The 23,557-nt window shown below is 40.4% G+C and overlaps 1 protein-coding gene across 2 annotated transcripts; it reads right to left on the bottom strand.

The window, feature by feature from the left end:
- Positions 1–13,183: 13,183 nt before the first annotated feature.
- On the bottom strand, positions 13,184–21,562 carry wt1b (WT1 transcription factor b). Of its 2 annotated transcripts, none has more exons than XM_047363917.1 (9): positions 20,812–21,562; positions 19,654–19,776; positions 17,124–17,223; positions 15,942–16,022; positions 15,391–15,493; positions 15,149–15,296; positions 14,968–15,057; positions 14,016–14,099; positions 13,184–13,882 (listed from the first exon to the last, which is right to left on the bottom strand). In XM_047363917.1, the coding sequence occupies exons 1-9, from the start codon at positions 21,218–21,220 to the stop codon at positions 13,761–13,763; spliced, it is 1,260 nt and encodes a 419-aa protein (XP_047219873.1). In that variant the 5' UTR covers positions 21,221–21,562; the 3' UTR covers positions 13,184–13,760. The 2 variants fall into 2 exon arrangements, with proteins under 2 accessions (XP_047219873.1, XP_047219871.1); XM_047363915.1 differs by having other exon boundaries at positions 14,007–14,099; positions 20,812–21,561.
- Positions 21,563–23,557: the final 1,995 nt, after the last annotated feature.

Here is a 23,557-nt window from a genome sequence, read left to right as displayed (position 1 = left end):
CGCTTCTTTGGGGCTTCTCCACACCGTAACTCTCCTGGATGTGGGGAAAACAGTAAAGGTGGACTCATCAGAGAACAATACATGTTTCACATTGTCCACAGCCCAAGATTTGCACTCCTTGCACCATTGAAACCAACGTTTGGCATTGGCATGAGTGACCAAAGGTTTGTTTAAAGCAGCCCGGCCGTGTATATTGACCCTGTGGAGCTCCCGACGGACAGTTCTGGTGGAAACAGGAGAGTTGAGGTGCACTTTTAATTCTGCCGTGATTTGGGCAGCCGTGGTTTTATGTTTTTTGGATACAATCTGGGTTAGCACCAAACATCCCTTTCAGACAGCTTCCTCTTGCGTCCACAGTTAATCCTGTTGGATGTGGTTCGTCCTTCTTGGTGGTATGCTGACATTACCCTGGATACCGTGGCTCTTGATACATCACAAAGACTTGCTGTCTTGGTCACAGATGCACCAGCAAGACGTGCACCAATAATTTGTCCTCTTTTGAACTCTGGTATGTCATCCATAATGTTGTGTGCATTTCAATATTTTGAGCAAAACTGTGCTCTTACCCTGCTAATTGAACCTTCACACTCTGCTCTTACTGGTGCAATGTACAATCAATGAAGACTGGCTACCAGGCTGGTCCAATTTAGCCATGAAACCTCCCACACTAAAATGACAGGTGTTTCATTGTCCAACCCCTGTATGTATATATATATATATATATATTGCTTTTTTTTGTGCAGTCTAGATACAGTTTTACTAAATAGTAACAGTTTTTTGTTTATTTGAAGTGCTGTGTTTTTGTTTTTCTTAATAGATGTTACATGGCATGGATTTTGCACGCATTGGTTTTAATGTAGCCTGTGAACATCTTTTCTTTCATTCTCAATATAGTTTTTAATGTATTTATTAGTATATGCAAAGATATGTTAGTTTTAACTTTTCTATTGTTTTTTTACGTTTACACTTGTTGGCTTTAACACAATTGAATTTAAAATTTTAGTTTTTACATGTAGTAAATAGAATTGGAAAAAATGGAAAAACTTTGGTTTTTCAGCATAGTATATACTTCATGGTGTTTTGTTACTTTTTTCTTTCAGCGAGATTGTGAAATGTATAGCATAAAAGTTAACTGAAAGAACAGAGCTTAATGGTCATGTTTATTGTGATCAAAGCATTGCTGAAATCCTTTTCTAGCTTTTTTTGAGAAATGGGGAACACTGAGATATAAAAACTGTTCAAGTCTTCAATTTTGTCCAACTGCATAAAAAAGAAATGTTCGTGTTTTTCTTTGCGTCAGATCCCTGGTTTTTACGTTGTTGTACTACATTACCTAGTTGTTGGGTCCATACATTTTCCTGTAGCTGCAAAAGGGCGGTGGGTCCAGAGCTTTTGTTTACAAAAAGTTGTAAAATGGGCAGAACTCAAATAAAACAAACCATTCTGCTCTCATTCCCTAAATCCGCAATGTTGGATTTGTTTGTCTAAGACAGACGTGGTTTTTTTACGCTTTTGTCATAATATGGCAACAAAGATGAGGTCCTTTTTAGGAAGCCCCAGCCTTTTGTTAATCAGTCACACAAGTCAGCCATGTCCTGTGACAGTAGCTCCCGAAATATAGTTTGCAGAGATCTAGCGTCTTCTACGCTTTCACATCATCCAGCTGGAGTTGTGGAACCAAAGGGGTGTGGCTTACTGCTGCAGCACTTATCTGCTTGCTTCCCTTAAATACAAGCTTCATTGTTGTGTGCAGTCGTGTTGTGTACCTAATAAACAGAGTCTTTTTTTTTTTTTTGGGGCTAATTGTAGTTATCGTGGCCGTTGACAAAACAGGTTTTCCATCTTGTAGCTGGGGAGAAATGTCATTGATAGCTGAGGTAAATGGATTAGTTTTCCTGTGATGAGAGTATTGTACAGTGGAGAACTCATTCAATGACTGGACCACAGCCAAGAAGGCATAATGGACCTATTCAACAAACAATTAGTCTTTGAGTTTCTCATAGCTTCTTCCCCTAAGTTCCTGTAATCAATCTCCACACTCATACTACTGTTTACATAGTTCCAAGAGACGTTTTTGAGCTTTTGCAGGTTGTAACATTTGCTTACAGTTTCAGACAGCTAATCTAGGCCTCTTGGACATTGAATCCTCTATTTTGCCTTCTGATTCATTGAACATAAACAAGCGTATGCTGTTAACACTTCTCGAGACTAATTGCGGCCCACATGCACTGCGGAGACGAAGTTAAGATGACTTGCTGTTGCTGCTGGCTGTTGCAGTAAAACTCTCGGATGTAACTGAGAAAGCTGTTATGCCACCCAGCCTGTCCCCTCTGCTTGGTCATGTGGAACATATAGATATATGTGTGCCAGTTAGCAAGACAAGTCAAGCGGGACCAATGCGATAAAGCCCATTAGGAACAAGGGATGGAGCGATGGATGCGTTGTGGTGTTGTGTTATAACCTAAGACATTACTTTAATCTCAGAGCAAAGGCCAAATTTCCCCAAAAACCTTAGTAATGTCATGTTTGAATGTTTTTATTGTTTACTTGATAAAGTTAGATTATTTCGTAGGAGGAGGACATTCATATTCTATGAATGCCAAGAAAGTTTCAAAGAATTTGTACTTTTATTCCTAGGTTCAGAAACATCAAGGTGTTTCTCATATTGTCACAATCTATTTTTGGTCTCCATTTGGTTTGCTTAAGCATGTGGGGTCATTCTAGTTTAATGCATTTGAATAATAGGGAGCCCTGAACCTCCAAAGTTCCTCAATGTACTTCCTCCAGACAGCATATGGGGTTTGTCATATGTCATATTTCATCTGTGTGTCCGAACCAATGTGTGACTGAAGGTGGATGAGTATTAGTGGTGTGCAGAGATGTAAGCAAACCAAATGTGTGTTTGCTTAAAGATGTGACAGGAGGGCACGCAGGCTAGTTGCCTCGCAGCCATGTTAAACAGTCTGCCCCTCCTGTTTATGCTGGAGTTCTAACCATTCATACTGTGGGGGGGGGGGGGGGGGGGGGGTATTGTGTGCATTGTAATGCCTTCAGACAGGGCTCGTATGAGTGTCTGCGTAGATCAGCCCCTCTAATAATAATGAGCCCTCTGGGAGAAGACTGGGCTGGAGACACTCAGAGAAGAGGTTCATAAAGTGCACCATTCAGCAACCTCAAAGAATCATTTTAGCTTAGGCTTGTCCACCAACCGTCTTCTTCTCATTTTCTACCTCCATTTCCTTATCACTAATTAACAGCAGTGAACTATAAACTGCCACGACTATTAAACAATCTGCATAACAAACTACACAATCCATCCAATCTGCTGTCAGAGTCCCTTGCCTCCTCTCATGATGCCCTATTTTTCATCTAAATCTCTGTCCTATTTGTTTTTTTAACTCTTGTAAATGTGCCTGTTGTGGATTTATATCCCAGTGTGTTTTTTGCAATGATCCTTGGGACATATAAAGCCCACCCTGCACTGAGGCATTCATAACAAGATTTCTGCCCATTATATAATAGCATGCAGAGCAGCAAAAGTATAAAATACACGTTCATTATTGTGGTGTTTTGATTCAGATACCATGTCAACATAACAGCTGAAGGCAGAGGATATGGCTTTTCCTTCTCCTTCATGGACAAGGAGAACCTTTATTTCTCACTGCCCAATGTTATATACAACTGAATGTTTCCGTTTTAGGTCAGTTAGAATCCAAAGTTATTTTTATTTGCAGCACTGCATGGAGCTTGGTAGCATTTTTGCCTTACAGCAAGATGGTCCTGGGATGTTTCTGCTTGGAGTTTGCATGTTCTCCCTGTGCAAGTGTGGGTTCTCCTTGGGTACTCTGGCCTCCTCACACAGAAAAGTTATTTTCTTGCTAATTGTGATATGGCTTTTTATAGTAGTTTTAGAGTAATGGCTTCTTCCTTGCCGAGTGATTTTTCAGCCTCTGTTGGTACAGGACCTGTTTTACTCTTTTTCGTTTTTTACTCTTACCAGCTTCAGCTAATATCTTTACAAGGTCTTTTGCCTTTGTCCTGGAGTTCATATGCACATTTCGTACCAAAACACCTTAATCTTTGGGACACATTATGTTTCAGAATCAGAATCGGCTTTATAGCCAAGTTCGTACATACAAACAAGGAATTTGACTCCGGTACACTTTGCTCTCTGGTTTTTGTTTTTGCATTACAGAATATACATATATACAATATATACATATATAAATAAAAAGGTTCATTTGCAACATCTGTATGCTGTTTGGTACCCTATTGAATGTTAATCAGAGAAACAGCCTGGGGAAAGAAACTGTCTCTGTGGCGGCTGGTTTTAGTGAACAGTGCTCTGTAGCGGCGGCCTGAAGGTAAAACTCTAAACAGTTTATGTGCAGGGTGTGTGGGGTCTGCAGAGATTTTTGCAGCTCTTTTTCTGACCCTAGACCTGTATAAGTCCTGGATGGAGGGAAGGTCAGTTCTGATTATTCTCTCTGCAGACCTGATTATTCGTTGCAGTCTGGACCTGTCCTGTTTTGTGGATGAGCCAAACCACACTGAGATGGATGAAGACAGGACAGACTGAATGATGACAGTGTAGAAGATAACCAGCAGCTCCTGTGGAAGGTTGAACTTCTTGAGTTGCCTCAGGAAGTACAGTCTCTGCTGGGCCTTCTTTTGAACAGTGTCTATGTGTGAAGACCATCTCAGGTCCTCAGAGATGGTGGTTCCTACATTCTCACACTACTCTCTAATTCTGCATTATTTGCTGTTATTTCAGTTTTTAACTTTATGTTCTCCATCTTTTGTCTTCCTAGAAGCTACACCTGGCCTGACTCTGTGTCTACCTGTGACACCTTTCTGGAGGGGGGCATCGTCCAAGCTTCTGCTGGCAACAACTTAATGCTCACCCTCTATCGATGATCCACATAGCCCTGTCTTTCAGTGTTTAACCCTTTCTCTCTCCTAGACATGGCAATTGACTGAGCTTTTAATGTGCTCTCTTTCAGGCTCTAACATTGAAAACTGGCTCAGAGTTTCTGTTCTTTCTTTCTAGGTGAAACAACTAAAGGAGCTACATCCATTAACATTTACTTTTCCTTCCCATAGAAAGTACTCCTGGATCAGTGCTTCTTTGTTCTTTTTGTGTCTCTGCTCTGTTCTCTCAAACCCCCAGTCGGTCGTGGCAGATGGCCGCTCACACTGAGCCTGGTTCTGCTGGAGGTTTCTTCCTGTTAAAAGGGAGTTTTTCTTCTCCACTGTCACTACATGCATGCTCAGTATGAGGGATTGCTGCAAAGTCAACACCAGTGACTGTCCACTGTCTCTACATGCTCATCCGGGAGGAGTGAATGCTACAAATCTCTGACTTGATGCAATCTGCTGGGTTTCCTTAGATAGAAAAACTTTTTATTCAATTTGAATAAATAACTGAATCTGACTGCACTGTTCAATGATTAGGATTAATTGTAATGTGTGTACCTGATTGTTGTGAAGTGCCTTGAGACGACATGTGTTGTGAATTGGCGCTATATAAATAAACTGAATTGAATTGAATTGAATCCTGGGAACCTGAAGTGGTCCACAGTTGCTACGGTGTTGTTGAGGATGGCGAGGGGGGTGTATGGGGGTGGTGTTCTCCGAAAGTCCACCACCATTTCCACAGTCTTGAGTGGGTTGAGTTTCAGGAAGTTCTGACAACACCAGTGTACCAGCCGATCCACCTCATGTCTGTATGCAGACTCATCACCGTCCTGGATCAGACCGATAACAGTGGTGTTGTCTGCAAACTTCAGGAGTTTCATGGACGAGTCTGATGAGGTGCAGTCATTTTTGTACAGAGAGAAGAGGAGTGGGGATAGAACACACCCCTGGGGGGCACCAGTACTTGTAGATCTGCTGTGGGAGAAGATGCTCCCCAGTCTCACCTGCTGCTGTCGGTCTGTCTGTCAGGAAGCTGTTGATCCACTGACAGGTGGAGGCTGGGACGTTGAGCTGGGTGAGCTTCTGGTGGAGGATGTCTGGTATGATGGTGTTGAAGGCCGAGCTGAAGTCTACAAACAGGATCCTGGCGTACGTCCCTGGGTGGTCGAGGTGTTGCAGGATGAAGTGTAGACCTAAGTTAACAGCATCATCTGCCGACCTGTTTGCTCGGTAAGCAAACTGCAGGGGGTCCAGCAGGGGGCCTGTGATGTCTTTCAGGTGCTTCAACACCAGCCGCTCAAAGGATTTCATGATCACAGACGTCAGGGCCACAGGCCTGTAGTCATTTAATCCTAGGATGGTGAGTTTCTTGGGCACCAGGATGATGGTGGATCGTTTGAGGCAGGAGGGGACCTCACATGTCTCCAGTGACTTGTTGAAGATCCTTGTGAAGATCGGAGCGAGTTGATTTGCACAGCCTTTCAGGCATGATGGGGAGACGTTATCAGATCCTCCAGCTTTCTTTGTTTTCATGCGCTGAAAGAGCCTATTTACATTTTCCTCTGAGATCTTTAGTGCAGGCAGAGGATCTGAAGGTAAGGGCTTGGTTGTTTTACAGGTCGAATTTGTTCCTGAATGGGATGTGGAGGAGATGATTTGAGGCATGACCGGCTTCCTGTCATGTCTGCAATGGAAGCCATTCAGACGGTTTGCCAGGCAAGGATTCTGTTCAGGAAGGGTGGAGGGGCTCCTATAGGCAGTCAGGTTTCTCAGACCAGTCCATACAGCTGAAGTGTCACCAGTAAAAAGGCTGTTCTTGACTGTAGCTTCTCTTGGCTACTTTGATCTCTTTTGTTAGTTTGTTCCTGGCCTGCCTGTACCGGGCCCAAACTCCACCACTGTGAGCTTCTTCCTTTTCCTTGCGCAGATTCCTGAGGTGTGGAGTAAACCATGGCTTATTGTTCCCACAGGTGCAGAAGGTCTTGGTCTGCACACACATGTCCTCACAGAAACTGATGTATGATGTCACCACATCAGTTAGTTGGTTTAAGTCAGTGGCTGATGTTTCAAAAACAGTCCAGTCTGTGCATTCAAAACAGGCCTGTAGCATCTGCTTTGATTCCTCAGTCCACTTCTTAACAGTGTGAACCTTGGGTTTTGAAGCTCTTAGTTTCTGTCTGTAGGTTGGGATGAGGTGGATTAGATAATGATCCGAAAAACCCAGAGCAGCCCTGGTAACAGCATGATATGAGTCCTTTAAAGTTGTGCAACAATGGTCCAGTGTGTTTTTGTCTCTGGTGGGACACTTAATATGCTGTCTGTATTTGGGGAGTTCATTGGAGAGGTTTGCTCTGTTAAAATCTCCCAGTATTATGATGAAAGAGTCCGTGTGTTTTTTTTCCATGTTGTAATTGGCTCAGCGAGATGTTTTTCCACGGCAGAAGTGCAGCCATGCGGTGGAAAATATGAGCCAATTATTATAAACGAGGAAAACTCTCTCGGTGAATAAAACGGTGTTATGTTTGGAGACTCTCATGCCTTTACACCTGCATTTTCATAAACAGATGAATGTGGCACCTCAGACATCTGGAACTTAAACCCAAGGGTGGATGAGACATGTGTTATACCACAATTTTACATCCACGTGTGCTTTCCTTATCAGAGGCTCATTTTTTTAGGGTTTAACAAATAAATTAGGGGTATAGTGATTTTAGTGAATGTAACCTTTTAAGTTAAAATAAAAATGTCTAAGCAAATCATCTTTTCTATATTCTGTCATTTACTTAATATAACTAATTTAGGTAATCTGACCTGAAACAGGACAAAAAATTGTTGGATTTCATGTCAGACAGTGACATTTTTTATGCACTTTTAATGTAGTAATTTATTTATGTTAAACTGATCAAATTATCAAAATAGTTAATAAAAGCACCAACCAGATCAGCTATACATAAGTGTGACAGTGTATCCAATTTTACTTCATTAGACAATACAAATATTTATTTTTTTGTTTGGGATTTAAAAAAAAAAAAAAACTTCAGGATATTAGCAGGGAAGTTATTGAAAGAAGAATGTTGTGTGAGTCCTCAGAAATTCAATGGGAATTCATAATCGCACTAAAGCATTTGGTAGTTTAATGTGTAAATATATGTGAAAAATCCACCTTGCCCTGCAGCAATATTAAGCCACATTTGGCTAAAAGGCAGCCCCTGATTATACACAGACCTCCTCCTGGGTTTATGCAAGGTATGCGGTTGTATGTGCATGTCATGAATGTAGGCTAATTCAGTGCCTTGCATGTTTCTACTCCTGCACAATGAAGCTTGAAGGAGGGCATCAATCTTTTACGTTATCCCCAGGAAAGTGGTTTCCCCCCTCATCTTTTCCCACCACAGGCCTTTACTCCCCCTAGTGGTGGATAGAAGGTCAAGAATACAAATCTGTTTCCTTTCAACAACCGCACTTTGTGCTCATCTATCATCATAAGTTTTTATGTGCCATCAACACGGTGTAGATAAGGAATCGTTCATTAATGGCTACACAATTAGAGAGAAGGCTTTAAAGAGCAGTAGGTTTCAATTTAGGAACCATAAACTTAGTGAGTTGGTAACTAATTGTAACTGCCTCTTGAGAAATGGAGGGCCCTTTCAGATGAGGTCAGAGTGACTCAAAATCAGTTTCAAACAGCTTTTACACGGCTGCTTCAGTCATCCACTTCTGACAGGCTGATGCATATTTCATTTGATTTACTCTCAGAGAAACTTTTCAAGTTTTAATTAAAGGAAAGGCCTTGTTCCCAACATTTTTGGAGTGTACAACACAGAATGTGGTGACAAACCTGTCCCAGAGAGACTTCATATATTTGGACAAAACCACTCTCTCGCTCCATTTGTCATTGTTTGTCTCCCTGTTTCTCAAGTTCTTTTCCCTGTGTTCCAGCATCTGAATACCTCTGGGACAGAGGTGGAAAGTAAGGAGATGAGGCCATTCCCATTCCGCTGCTCTTTAATGAGCTTGAGTTGGTTTGTGATCTTTTATCTCACATGATACAGACACATCTAATCCTGTAAGGATTTAATATCCTCCTGCTTCCTGTGGAAAAGAGGAGGCAACAGGAAGGGTGGGGGAGATGAAAGCTGCAATGTTTGAGAAGGGAGCAGAATGTTTTTCTTTATTTGCTGGCCCACATTTTTCCTTTAGCTTAGAGTGTACCTATGCACACGTGTTTGTGTTCTTTTGCCTGTGTACCCTCGTGGGATCTTTCCGGCTGCTGCCTGCATGTCTGACAGCCTCCTCTCAAGGTGTTTTCCCCTCGCTGTCTTTCTGTATTTGCTACATCTCTGGTCCCTGAATGAGAAAGTTTTCCCCTCAAGGCCCCATCTGAGCTCCAGGCCCCCCAAGGCCTCCACATTCCCAAAGCCCCCTGCACACAGGAGCCCCTCAGGCTCCCTGCAGGACCACAGGGAATACTCCCCCCCCTAGAACCCCAAGGCCTCTCAGACTGCAAAGCAGCAGCTCTGCACAAGAGCGCTATTGCCCGAGGGGAGGGTAAAAGCTGCCTGGGAATAATACTATGAACATGCTTCACTTAGCAGTTGAACAGCCCTTGACAGCGCCTCCTGGTGGTGTAGCGTTGTTTTTGCACGCAGGCCTCCTTGTAATTCCGTGAAGTTTCCTCTCTGGGGCCTTGACCTTGTTACCAGTCCCCTGAGGCTCATAGAGGCCTGTGTGAGCTACATGTGCACTGACCTTTCCAGCTCCCAGAGGTTGGAGAACATCTTTTCGACCAAAAGCATCCCAACAGGAGAAGGATGCTGATGCATGATGCACATGGGGCTTAACTGAAGCAATATACTATGTCCTTGATTTGTTGCATTGCAAAGAAAATAAAGGTTTGAACTTGAATTTGTCAAATAAGCTTTGCCTGTTTTCTTGGTTATTTCTGCAAGAAGGAAACTTTTTACACACTTTCCCCGAAAAAAAGCTTCAAGAGGCTTTGGTTGAGGAATGTTTGAAGTTAGCAGGCCTGCTTTCCTACAGATGTCTTGGATTGTGCATTACCAGGTGTACGTCACCTGAGATTACCCACGCCAACACCCCTTAAAGCCAAACAGCCAGCAGTACAGCTGAGGGGGCATCTGGTGGCGTGTGTGCATGCAAGTTCAAGTGTGTTCATGCATTCAGATTGGAGCTAACATTTCACAGGATGGGATAGAATCATGGAGCATATTTACTGTGTTGGTGGATAGTAGGAATCCACCATAGTGTTCGGTCAGAAATCTTATTCATGAGAAATGCAGTGAATCAGGTAGATCAGCACAGCGGTTAAGGTCAGCGTCTCTCTGAAAGTGTGTGATAATGATGGCGGTAATGACTGAGGGTGTTTAAAGGATCGGCAACTCATCTGCAGTCTCCTGTTAAGAGTGAACTGGAGTGAGTAAAATGTTCAGCTCGGCCATCCCTGTGATCTCTCCCATGATTCACAATGCCCCTGCAGAGCCAGAACAAAGAGCAGCCCTTCCTAATCAAAGTGCATGGGATTAAGAAACAGGAAAGAAAACTGAACATCACAGAGATAGTTCCTCACAGCCATTATGCGGATTGGAAAACAATGTGAAGGACGGCTAAAATGAGTCGAATGTGACCCTGAAGCAGGAGAAAGACCTTTTAATCTTTGTTAGCTCCTCAACTGTAAAGTTCTGCAGCAGGAATTAACCAGTGTAGGTGCAAGAATAGGAGACACTGTACTAAAAATGAACTTCTGTTCAATGTTCAACACCTAAAAATGTTGACTGAGAGTTTGAGACCCCTGCAGAAAAATAGAGCGAAAGAGAATCCAGTAAAACATATTCTATATTTAGATAAATACATAGTAAGATATCCGAGGGAGGGGAAATTACCTGAACATTTGTTTTTAGGTATGATCCAACTTCACTGAAAGACATAATTTTGCAGGTTGCCTAATTAATGCAAGCTGCCCTGATCCGAAGCAGCAAAATAGTTCCAATGAGGTTACAACAACCTAATTTCAGAAAGGTTATGCTTAATGTAAGTGAAGCTTTCCTTTATTTCCTTTAGGTATTTATAAAATACCTTTACTCACAAACCTGCGGAGGATCTCTCCATTATCTTTAGTAAAGTGCAGAAATGCAGAAGTCTGTTTTATTGATTTTGTGCTCTATTTGCAGCCTTGCCATGCACAACATTGTTGTTTCAATTAATGAAACTCACAAACATCACTATCAGTCCATGTGAGAAAATCTATAAAACAACAACAAGTAGATGAAGAAAATGCATTAAGTTGTCTTGGCTCATTTGGTTCTCGACAGTGCCTGCAGATAGTAACAGTGGTCTGGATGTCCTCCCTTTGCACTTGGACTGCATGATATTAGGAAAATATTTTTTGCTTTTTTTTTTCCTCCAACATTCCCATTCATATTGATTAAGATTCTCCACTCTTCTTTTTTCTGTCATTAACTTGTTTCCTGCACTTCCCATGAGCTTTATTATCTTAGACATCAAAATCTGAATAAGGTCTGGGCATCAAGGGCAGTGAAACTCCACGCAGTTGTTGAAATAAATGATTGGGGTGCAGCGAGTGTATGCACTGCGCTTGAAACACAATAATGTACCAAATGTTGCATTCAAGTAGTCAATTGCAATTGGGATAGTGATCATGCTGATATTACGCTGACTTCATATGTTTATTTCATATATTGAGCACTTTGATTTAGACATAATCTATTTGTGGTCTTGTGGGATTTAACTATTTAGAAATGTTTTTGTAACTTCTTTCAGAGGTGGACATGCTGGAGTTTTTGCTTGCCTTATTATAAAGTTGTAAATTATATTATTATAAATTTGTAGTGCAAGAGTTCTGTTTTCTTTGTTGATTTCAAGTCCTTCTTTATCTACTTTTTGTTTTGTGATCAAATTTATATTTTTAGAATACATATGTGTGCACTGAAGGATCAAAGACGTTAAACCACTGCACTAAATGTATGCAAGCTTGCATGTGCGTGTTTACATTGTTTTTCTGGTTACATGACAAAATTTGCCAGGAGAGCTGGGCAGCAGCTCTTTCTGCCCACATTAGGTCATGTTTTATTAACATACCTGCAGTGGCTGAATCATCTCATCTCTTGCACACAAGCTGACACACAACTCCATCCGCATCATTTATATTTGATGGTGCTGGCACACTATGAATGGACCCTCTTGTTTCTCACTTTCACTGACTTCACCAAATGCATTGTGGATTTTCAGTACCAATGAGGCCATGAGCAGAACAAATAAGAACAACCTGAGGTGGTAAGGAGCAAATCCCATCTGCTGGACTGAACAGGCTGACACTGCCACCATGTGGCTCAGAAATGGAAAAAGCTATTGTCGTATATATATATATATATATATATATTTGACTATAGCTTACAGTTAATGGAACTGGTAAAATTATAATGCTAAATAAGTTCAATAAATAGGATTTTTAAGACAGAAGTGTCAGCCTACTGAAAATGATGTCTATATACTGTACAGTATTTGCACTCAGTACTTTGTTTGGGCTTTTGTTATCTAAATACTGCATAAGTACAGCATTGCATGGATGCAATCAGTCCATGGCAAAGTAACCTTAGGTTCAGTGTGGTTCTCTTGTTCATGAGTGGTTTAACTCGAGAAATGTGGCAGTTGTAGACCATGTCGTGGCTCTGTCTGTCTGTGTGTGGTTGGTTCTCAAGAACTGGCTGAAGTCCACACACACATGAATCTCCTTCAAACTCTTATTGGACTTTGTTTCACAATAATCTCTATTCAGTGGTTACCCCTGTTGCTTGTACACTTTCTTTCTACTCCACATTTTCCTTCCACTTAACTTTCCATTATACTTGGAAATACCACTTTCTGAATTACCAGCTTTCTAGCAATTACTCTTTGTGTTACTTTCCCATGATTATGTAGGCCAAAACATGGCCAAAACACTTCTCTTTTGAAAAACAAACATTGGACCTGTACTGATTAGGATGTTCATGTTGCTAGCATGGAGGTTTTTCTAATGGGATTTACCGGGCTTTAGATGGTTCTGGTTATGAAGAGGTGTGTCGGAGATTTAAGAGGGTCAGAACTGCACCTTGTCAGAGTCACAGAGGGGCGCCATTTTACTGTCTTTGAACCTCATCTCACACCACCACTGCTCAAAGGCAGCCTCTCCTAACCTGACAACTCTTACTCCTCTCTGTCTTTCCCACAAACAGTCTTTTGCACAGAAAACTGATGTGAACTTTGCTTTATGAAATGACACAGATATTGCCTAAGGAATGTCTACAATGTTACAAAAAAGGCACCACATACCATATATACAGCTTTGGTGAGTAACATCTACTTTAAAGCATATAAAAATGTTGATAAAAAAAGTGGGGTAGAAAAGTCCTTTTTCTTAATCTTAATGCAAAGTCCAAAACATTTTCAACATCAAACAAATCAAACGTCATATAAAACAGTGCAAGTATATGGAAGAATAATAGTGTATTAAGTGTTTTCCTCATCGCCTATTAACAGCAGAAATATTCTTGGCTCAGAATTTCTGTGGTACTCTATCCTCCCAATCGCTGAGTTTTAATGCTATACAACCATTACAAGCCCCAGCTGAGGAGTATCCTGATGATTTTAGTGAGTCTGTTCTTCTGGCATCATATGTCTGACTGATGCGGGTGTCAGCTGTTCTCACTGCTTCATCAAGTCTGGCAGGTCATCCTAAACTGCTGACCAGGCTCCAGGCGTGTTTCTCTGCGAGCTAGCGCAACATATTGTCACCTTCTTCTTCATTTTACTCCCCAGCCTCTTGCTGCTCAGATGGCAGGCTGCAGCTTGGTCAGGTTCCTTTGGTGCATGCTGTGGTGGCGCACCAGCTCGTCAGAGCGGGCAAACTTCTTTAGACAGTTTGGCCAACGGCAGGTAAAGGGCTTCTCACCTGACAAAGAGGGACAAATGAGGAAAAAAACATTGCTTTAGAATGTAATGTATTCCATGAGATGAATTTATTAGCATATTGAATTGAGAACAATTGAGAGGAAGAAAATAAAAGGTATACGCACTTGTTTTACCTGTATGAGTCCGAGTGTGTGTCTTAAGGTGGTCTGACCGTGAGAACTTTCTCTGACACGTCTCACATTCAAAGGGCTTCACTCCTGCAGACGTGATGATCACAGTCACAGTGAAAAAATGTCAAGAGGGAGGCTTGGGAGTCATAGTGCGAATGTACAATTAGATGGAGCAATTACTGCTTAGAACTGGCTGTGGTGCAAACAGCAATATTAGAGAGGTCACTATTTCAAAACACGTATGTGTTTAAAACAATGACCTTGCATTTTATGACTTTACAGATATTTCTATAATTTGTTTTATTTTTGGAATTCTAAAAACATCTACTTTCATTCTGTTTAATAAAAAACATGACCATACATAAATTAAATTTTTCTGTAATGTGTGTTTCGTTTCAAATGCGTTACTATTTAATTATATAATGTCCTCACGTTATCATTATCATTATTAAACCTTTATTTCACCAGACAAAACATTAAGAACAAAATCTTATTTACATTGCTAGCCTGAAAGTGCCAAAACACTAAATGGGAAGATTGGAAGAGGATAACAAACATTTACAAACAGTATAGTATAGTATCTGATATGCTTTAATAACTAATTATAATAATATTAATAGCAGTAATTCATGGTGGAAATCTTGAAAAGGTTTAAAAACAGTTTTTGCATTGATTAACACCAACAGGTTAGGTTTATTTACCTAAAAATAGTAATACCTTATAATAGGTTAAAAAAAAATAAATTAAAAGACTGTAAGACTTAGTGGCATCAAATGGCAAAGCTGCACAACACTGTAGATTAGACAGTTTTGTATCTGGGGAGAAAAAAATGTGAAAAAGCCTGCAGGGTGAATGGCTTGTGTCAATTAGTGACTTGTTATGTATTTAAATAGCAGTCTTTTAAAGCATGAGTCTGATTGTTGGGGCAACATGAAAACACATTAAGTGAATGTACCTGTGTGCCTACGTTGGTGTCTCTTTAACTGGTCTGAGCGAGAGAATCTGCGGCCACATTCTGTGAAATCGCACTGGTAAGGCCTCTCACCTGCAAAATAATCCACGATTCCACTACCATTAGTATTTCTTCATCACTATCACTTTCAGGCCTCAACTGAAAATATTTCTGTAACTGTCACCTGTATGTTTTCGGCCATGCATCTGCAGATGGGACAGCTTGAAGTATCTCTTGTTGCAGCTGGGATAAGTGCACACGAAAGGGCGCTTCTCGCTGGTATCTGTGGACTTTGTCACTGGAGGAGCAATACCGGGCACCCGTCTAACATCCTTGAATAGAAAGACAAATACAGCAGGAGGGCTTGTTAATTAACTTACTAATTTATTGCATGTGTATATGTATGCATTCATTTAGCTTGCTGACCTGAAGTCCTTTGAAGACACCATGTGTATGAATGTGGTACTGTGCACTGACGAGCATGGGTGGGGCTGGGGCTGGAGCTGGAGCTGGAGGGTCACTGTCATAGCTGATTGCATGGATGTTCCAATTGCAGATTAATAGAATGTAACTTAGTGAGCAAATTAAAGCTTAAAAAGGTTTTTTTTCTCCTAACTGTAACATATTGTAATTTAATTAAAAAAACACAGCTTTTAAATAGATTTCTGTTTCCTTTTACAATAATTACAACTTCTGTTATCATATGAAAAATAAACCTTATTAGTCATGTGAGCTATACCTGACTAAACGATATCTGGTCACATAAATATCACATATCATTTGCATACATACAGATACATATGAACAAAAAAGGATCATGTTGAAGGGATCCTATGGTGATAATACCCAAAAGATTAAATAGTAAAACTCTAACCACTAAATATGAAGTGGAAGTACAACACAAAATATTTATAAACTCTTCTCGCCCCGATTTAATTATGGTAACAGGTCAATGGTAATTTACAAAACGGGCCCACCTCTTCATTGTCGATGTCAGGGTGTTCATTTGGTTCCATGTGACGCATTCCAGCTGAGATGCCATTTTGTACAGGTTATCACTGAGCAAAACATTAAAGGGAAATACAATCATAAGATGATATGAATGTGATTAGATGAAGATCTTGTGGTTAAAGGATGGTTTGCTTATTAATACCTCCGGTCCAGCCACCACACTCAGTGCTCTCATTATAAAACAGCTCCACTGAGCCAATCTTTACCTTGGCAGATCCCACGACTACACACACACAGGCACTCACACTTTTAAAGATGCAATTGCACTCTCTGTGGGAGTGAATGCCTCCGTGCCTAGTACACCCTGGACCAGAGCATGACATCACTCTGTCCTCAGCATCATTAGTGGCGGGAAACAGTTTCGGGGGAATTCTGGACGGCATTCCTTGAGAAGTCCTTGAGAAGGATCGCGATGGCTCGCTAATCAGCACTGAGCTATGTTAAACTATGAAAAGGCTCGTTGATATCTGACATGTACTCGCTGTGTGTATGAGTACGTGCATGCATCTGCACGCTTGTCTGTTTGCTTGAGGGTTTCCAGTTCCTGCCATGAGCTCTAACACCAGCACACTCTTCCTTCTGCTTATCTGCTGCTGTCCCAGTATTTGGGTTGCACATGTTCCGTTTTTCCAATAACATCTCCAGTCGGAATCTAAAGAATGTCCTCCTAATTTGCTGCTTGAGATGCTTTACATCAAAATGAACACAAGCTGAAGACACATTTAGCGTCTGAAATTAGCAAATTTCCTGCTGACCCAACATCTCACTTTCACTGAACTTGTCTCTTGTTCTTTCTTCCTCATTTTTCTCTCAGGGTGTACTCGAACACATCAACAGTAGATCACTCTGTGTTTGTTTTGGCCTGCTGCGCACCGGTGGGCAGCACTTAAACTCAGAGCAAATGAGGATTCATGAAACAGACGGCACAGAAGCCAATGCAGAGCTCCATGTGGGATCACAGAGAGTTCACACTTCTAAAAATTACCAACAAATGAGCAAGGGGTGTCAGTGGAAAGAATCTGTGGTGGACAGATGAGTGAGGAGCCTAAAACGTTGGTGTACGAGGGGAAACTGTGTCCAGGGATGATTGAAGACAGAGAGAGTTAAAAGTAGGAACAATAAATGCATGCAGAGGTTGGTAATTGTACCTGTTGTAGTTTCTCAGCAGTAGAGCTTGGTTGCTTGGGCAAGATTCTGGAGGACTGTGACAGCCAAACATGGGATTTGGTGTGGGATACTGCTGCTCAACTGAACAGATAAAAATGTAAAAAGCTCATTTAAAATAGTTCAGCACTGCGTGTCCTTTACATAAGACAGGCTGAATTCCCTGTCCACAATTCTTACACCTTCATCCTATTTTCCTAAGGTGAAGACTGTTTCAGTCGTCTTTCTGGCTAAGGAACAGGACTTTCTAACCGTTAAAAATACAAAACATTTTCTGAGATCGCTTGGAAATTGTAGTATATGTTGTTGCAGATGCACTCACAAATATAAAGCTGAAGCGCACAATTAAACATCTTGCAATGTGTGTTGCTGTATGGAAAAATGCATGTGTGCAGTTCTAAATGTGATGAAATTTAGTTGAATTTTTTGGAGCATAAACTCCTGTCATGTCTTTAAAGTGTGTGTCTCACTTTTGAGACCTTAGCGGTGCGTGTGCATTAGGATCAAGTAACAAAAACTAAAAGTAATTGTTATTATTCTTTGCTATGAGATAGGTAGTAGAAAGACAAAGCTGATGCAGCACATGGTAGACATGCAATGGTGACGGGGGTTTAAATATTTTCTTAAATAACTCCATAAAGTAATATTCAGTGTCAGGTCTCAGTTAATTATTCCAATATATGACATTTTACGTGTGACTGTTAAATGTTATACAGCACAGAAAATCAAAATCAATTAAACATTTATTCATTTTAAATGTTTTAAGATTTTAACCATTAAAATGTGTATTTTTTCTGTTATTTTTCTATTTAAAATATGTTGTCAAGGAAACCAAAACGGGAAAAAGAAACCTAAAGCATACTAAAGCATATAACATTTTGACATAATTAAATATACTTGTTGTCAGACTAATCATTTGACTACTATTTGCAGGAGATGATTGTAGATTTTAAGAGAAACAGGAATAAGTCAAAAACTATTTCTATCATAGGAGAAGAAGTGGAGGTGGTGGAGGAGAATAAATACCTCGGTGTTCACCTGGACAACAGACTAGAGTGGAGATGCAACTGTGAAGCTGTCTACAAGAAGGGACAGAGCAGACTGTACTTCTTGAGGAAGCTTAGGTTCTTTGGTGTTTGCAGCAAGATGCTGCATATCTTCTATAAGTCTGTTGTGGAAAGTGTGATCTCTTCTACCATCATCTCCTGGGGAAGCAGCATCAGAACCAGGGACTTAAAAAAGCTCAACAAGCTGATAAAAAAGGCTGGCTCTGTTCTGGGGACTCCTCTGGAACCTCTGGAGATCATTGTGCAAAGAAGGATTCTTCATAAAATGAAGAACATTATGGAGAACCCTGAGCATCCTCTTCATGAGACTGTCCTACAACAACAGAGTGTCTTCAGTCAGAGGCTTCTTCAGATCTGCTGTAAGACGGAGCGCTACAGGAGATCCTTCCTGCCCACAGCCATCAGCATCTACAACGGCTCTTTGAAGAAACCTACATAATATGAGCTATAACAACATTTAATTTCCCTTTGGGATTAATAAAGTATTTTTGAATTTGAATTGAATTGAATTGAATTTGGAGATCAGTTTTTTAGAAAGGCTAAGCAACATATGGTGTATCTTTTTGTTATAATATTGGCAATGCAGTACTGAATACCTAAATACAGTTTAAATACATCAAAGGAGATTCATATTTTGGTAACTTGTGTATAGCATTACCTTTTTGTTCCTGCTTGGCAAGCATGAAAAATAACGGATGACATTTGTTTACACGACAGCTACTAACATGTGATGTCATATATGCTTACGCACAAGTGTGTATTTATGTATCCGCTTCTTGAGGTTCCCATTTCCCCAATTTTACCCCTACCTGAAATGGGATTCAACCTTAGTCCGCAGTTCCTGTTGCATAGTTTCAAAAGGCACAACAATTTTAATATTGTTTAAATGAGAACAAAATGGCAGGAGAGCAAAAACCGACATTTGTGCAACAGATAATAGTTAATTGTGGCATTTGTGGTAGACGAGGTTAGTGAAGATATTGCTTGAGTATTTATTAAGAATGAGCATTGAATATTTCGTGTGTTATAAAACACCTAAAGATCCAATCCTTGGAGACCATTACAAATCATAGAAAAGTTATTATACCTGCATGCACTTTTAAAATATATTTGCAAAACAAATAATAGTTAATTTAAATGGCTTGCACAGCTCCTCTTTTCAAGAGGTTCAAATCAGTGCTTTTTAGTTTCATTTAGTATACTGGTCCCCAGACAGCTTCTGACATTCCTACAGAGTTTCACTAAGTTATTTCCTTTAGGTTATGATTTCCAAAGTCATTAAGGCAAACTGTGTTTACTCATGCCAGAACTGGAAACACTTGAATGAAAGTGGATATTAGCGATAGTGTTTGTGAGATGAGAAATGATAGGTGACTTCTTATGTAACCTTGATGAGACACAGCGGTTTTCCAGTCTGGTGAAGCCGCGTCGAGACGAAGACACTTACCTATGCTGTTCGGCGGTGACAGCGTGTCCTCGTGCTTGAAGGACAGGCTGGAGAGCTGAGGAGTGTGATGGGAGGGTGTGTGACCATAACTGGGGTTGCTGTCTACACCAACTGCTCCATAACCTGAGAGGGGAAACAAGAGATAGTGATGGAAATAAAAAAAAAATTTGTTTTCTTCTGCTCAAGCCATTACAGATCACAATCTGACAAATGGTTGTGATGTTTTAAAGCTTGTGAAGGTTCCAGTGTTTGGTCACTTTTCTATATCCTGCTAGTAGCAGCTCTTAGTCCCTGGCAGGGTTACCGCAGAGAGACATTCATCACACAACTAAATCCTCTTTCCTCAGAAACATTCGTTTTCCCCTCATCTATCTCTGGCCTTGTGGTTGCAAAATTTATGGCAGGTGGAAAAAGAAATTTGGCAAAAGCACAAGAGACAGTCTGAGAATAAGCTACTGTTGGATAAGCGCCGTAGAAGGAAAATGAACAATATCAATCCCAGCTCATGAACAGTTGGTAATAATAATAAACAGCAGCAGTTTTGCAGTTAGTTCAGAGCATCTTTACAACATCCCATGTCAGCTTGAAGTAGAGGCTTAATAATCTTGTTGTACAAGCTCGTGAAATGTTTATTTGATACTCACACTGAAAGTAAGGGACATCCTGAGTCACGCCCAAAGTGGAAGTTTTATACTTTCTTAGAAAAATTACTCATTAAGTCTTTAACCCTTCAGCATCATGAGCACACTTTTTTTCTGTTTTATGGCTTCATCAAAAACTATTTTTATTGAACACAGAGAAAATAGCAGTTCTGTGCGCACCCAACAGTATAATCTGTGCTGTATAGTTTTGTACAATTCAAATTGGATTTAAATAATCTTAAAACCTAATAAAACCATTTATGTATTAAAACCCCGAAATCGACAGAGACCATGCTGTGTTTTCAACCATGACTGCATGCATCCTTATTTGTTTATTGAGAGCATTGTCCAGAACTGTGGAATCAGATCCACTCACAGCTGTTATGGTTCATTGTGACCCAGCAACATCTTGTTAAGACTCTACTCTAAAACCTCTAAACATGAAGAGAATTACTGTTTTCATCTTTTTTATCTTTACCTGTTTCTGTTAAAGACGGAGGTGGTACTGGTTCCTTACCTTGGTTCCTGGTTAGAGGGGGGCTGTCCACACAGCCAGGTAGGTAGGCCCCGGTGGAAAACATCCTTTGACTCGCGGCTGTCTCCCCAAAGGTGCCGACCTGACAGGGGCCTGAGCCTGTGAACTGGCCAGAGAAGTGCACAGTGAACGCCCCAAGTCCACAATGAGGGTCCTCTGTTAGGTCGCAGGACCCCCAGCCGGGCTCCTGCTTTATGAGGGAGTGGTGGGAGTTAAGGGAGGTGTAGGGAGAGCCAGGGTGAAGGTCCAGCAGCTGGGTCCATTGGCCACCGCCAACAGGTATCGCTCCAGCTCCTGGTAAGGATGGCACAGGGGGTGCTGGTGGTAAAAGGGTCAGATCGCAGACATCTGACCCCAATGACATGCCTCCACAGTTCAGTTCAGTCAGCATTGCTGAATGCAGTTTAGGACAGTCCAAACAAGAACAGATGGTAGTCCAGGAAAGAATAGCAAAGTAAAGACTCAGGTGATCCCAAGAGGTTATCAGCAAGAAAATCTGAAAAAACAAGAATTTTGGAGCCTACTCTTCTTAAGAAACAAACATAGGTTCTCACAATGCGCTTCCAAAGCCATTTTTCTGCCTCTTATGATGGAGTAAAAAAATAAAACTTAATTGACTGATAACACATCCTGGATTAAAAATTTAACGCTGCTCCGGTACCTGTAGAGAATTAAGTGAGTCTGTAGGGTTAATAGTGTCTGGATGCCGTGTCTCTAGATTGTCTGGCTTTCCTTATTCTCCTGAAGACTGAAATACTGCATAACTCTGAGCAGGGGGTGGAGCCTGATCAGAGGATGACTCCTCTGCTTTGCCCCAGCAGCCACAGAGTGTACATTTGGGTAGATTCTGACTAATTTCACATTTGCTAGTGTGTTGCTCTACGCTCTTTGTTCAAGCTGAAGTGTTGAGGGTTTGAGAGAGGAAGTGAGTTAATTAGATGTTTAGCATCTCCATGTTTGTGGTTGCATTGTGATTAACAGTAAAACTGTCAAATAAAATGCAAATATTGAAATCAGAATCAGCTTTATTGCCACGTTTGTGCATACAAACAAGGAATTTGACTCCGGTACACTTTGTTCAAATTATATTCGCCAAAATCTCAGAAAACAGCAAAGACGAGACAAGTTATGAATCAGTTAGATGATACAGAAAAGATCAGCTCTGAGGTGTGTATTTGCTTGCTAATACCGCAGTGTTGAAACAACTGTGTTGCATTTTTCATCTATATTAAAAGTGTAATATAAGCTCTAAACGGTTAAAGCTATTTTTTTGTGAATTCTCCCCTTTAGGACTCCTTTGCTAAAAGCATCTCACATAAAGTGCACGGCCTTGGAGCAAAGCCACATCACACAAAAGGATAATTATTTATTAGTAGAGGAGAGGGGGAGTTCAGTGTGGGTGTGTGTCAGACACAGAGGTTCCAGCTTTAACTCTAACTTTACTTAAAGTGAAACTACGCAGGAATGCAGGAGCTTCAATAAGCCTGCAAAAAGTAGCCAGCTGCTGTGGATCTTTTAACATTGTAACATTTGTCAAACCAACACATGGGTTCCTCCTTTCCTTAAAAGCTGAGAAGAATCAGTGTTACAAATCAATGTTTTTGCTGTTTATTTATTTAATTAAAAACAAAAATGTTCATTGTAACAAAAATATGTGGTTGCAGTTTTTGTAAAATTCCCACAATATAAAAATACTTTTAAGGGTTTAAATTCTTCATAGACATCCTAGACATACTAAAACATGATTCAAATGGGATTTAATTTGGATAACATAAAATATATATATATTTGATTTACTGTTTAGAAACTTTTTGGAATTGATGAACAGTAATATTATATAAAGTATTGCAAAATAAAAAACATACCTTTTTGGTCAGAAAATGAAAATAAAATGCAGATTCATAAAACATAAGATGGGGTTTTGTACACTGAACAATAAATAAAAAAACACTGTATTTGCAATTGTGGACATCTTAAATAAATTAAAGATATAAAAGACGTTTATTTATTAGGTCAGTAACGTCCAGCACAATAGCCTTCATGACTTCCTTTTGCTTCAATTAACTTGATTTGAAAAGGCTCCCACTTTTATTGGAACTTGTCAGGCTTGGTATGGCGGAGGACCCTAGAATGCAGACGGACAGGAAGCATTGGTGGTGAGTGATATGATTTAATCTTAGAAAAACAAAAAAACTCACTCACAAGAGGAGGCAGGAACAAAACAATAAACAGGCAGGCAAGACAGGCATGGCATGATCCATAACTACCGGCTGAAACCAGGGTGATATGATCCTTAATGAGGAATGAACACGACAGAGGAGTATATATGGAGCAAGAACCAGGAGAAACGAGGAGACTGAATGCTAGGTGCAGGTGAACCGAATAAAGTTAATTGACAGACAGGACAGAACAAAACATGGCTGGAGCAAAACTCTTGAATACAAACTAATAGAAACACAACTTGTAAACCATGAAACTAAAGCATAACCAGATCCAAAAAACCTAACTTGACAAAACATGAACTAGAAGACAAAAACTAAAGCATGACCAGGAAAATAATAAACAGAAGCATGATTCAAAACCTATCAATAATAATAATAAGAAGAAGAAGAAGAACCCAAAAACACCCACAAATCATGACAGAACTACTTAATAAATACAAGCATTGTGCAAAAGGTTTCCATCAAATCAAAAAACAAAAAAGTGGATTAACCCACGTAGTTATTTT

Source organism: Girardinichthys multiradiatus, chromosome 4, assembly GCF_021462225.1.
Source record: "Girardinichthys multiradiatus isolate DD_20200921_A chromosome 4, DD_fGirMul_XY1, whole genome shotgun sequence".
Classification (NCBI taxonomy): domain Eukaryota; kingdom Metazoa; phylum Chordata; class Actinopteri; order Cyprinodontiformes; family Goodeidae; genus Girardinichthys; species Girardinichthys multiradiatus.
This window is presented reverse-complemented; position numbering and strand designations above follow the sequence as displayed.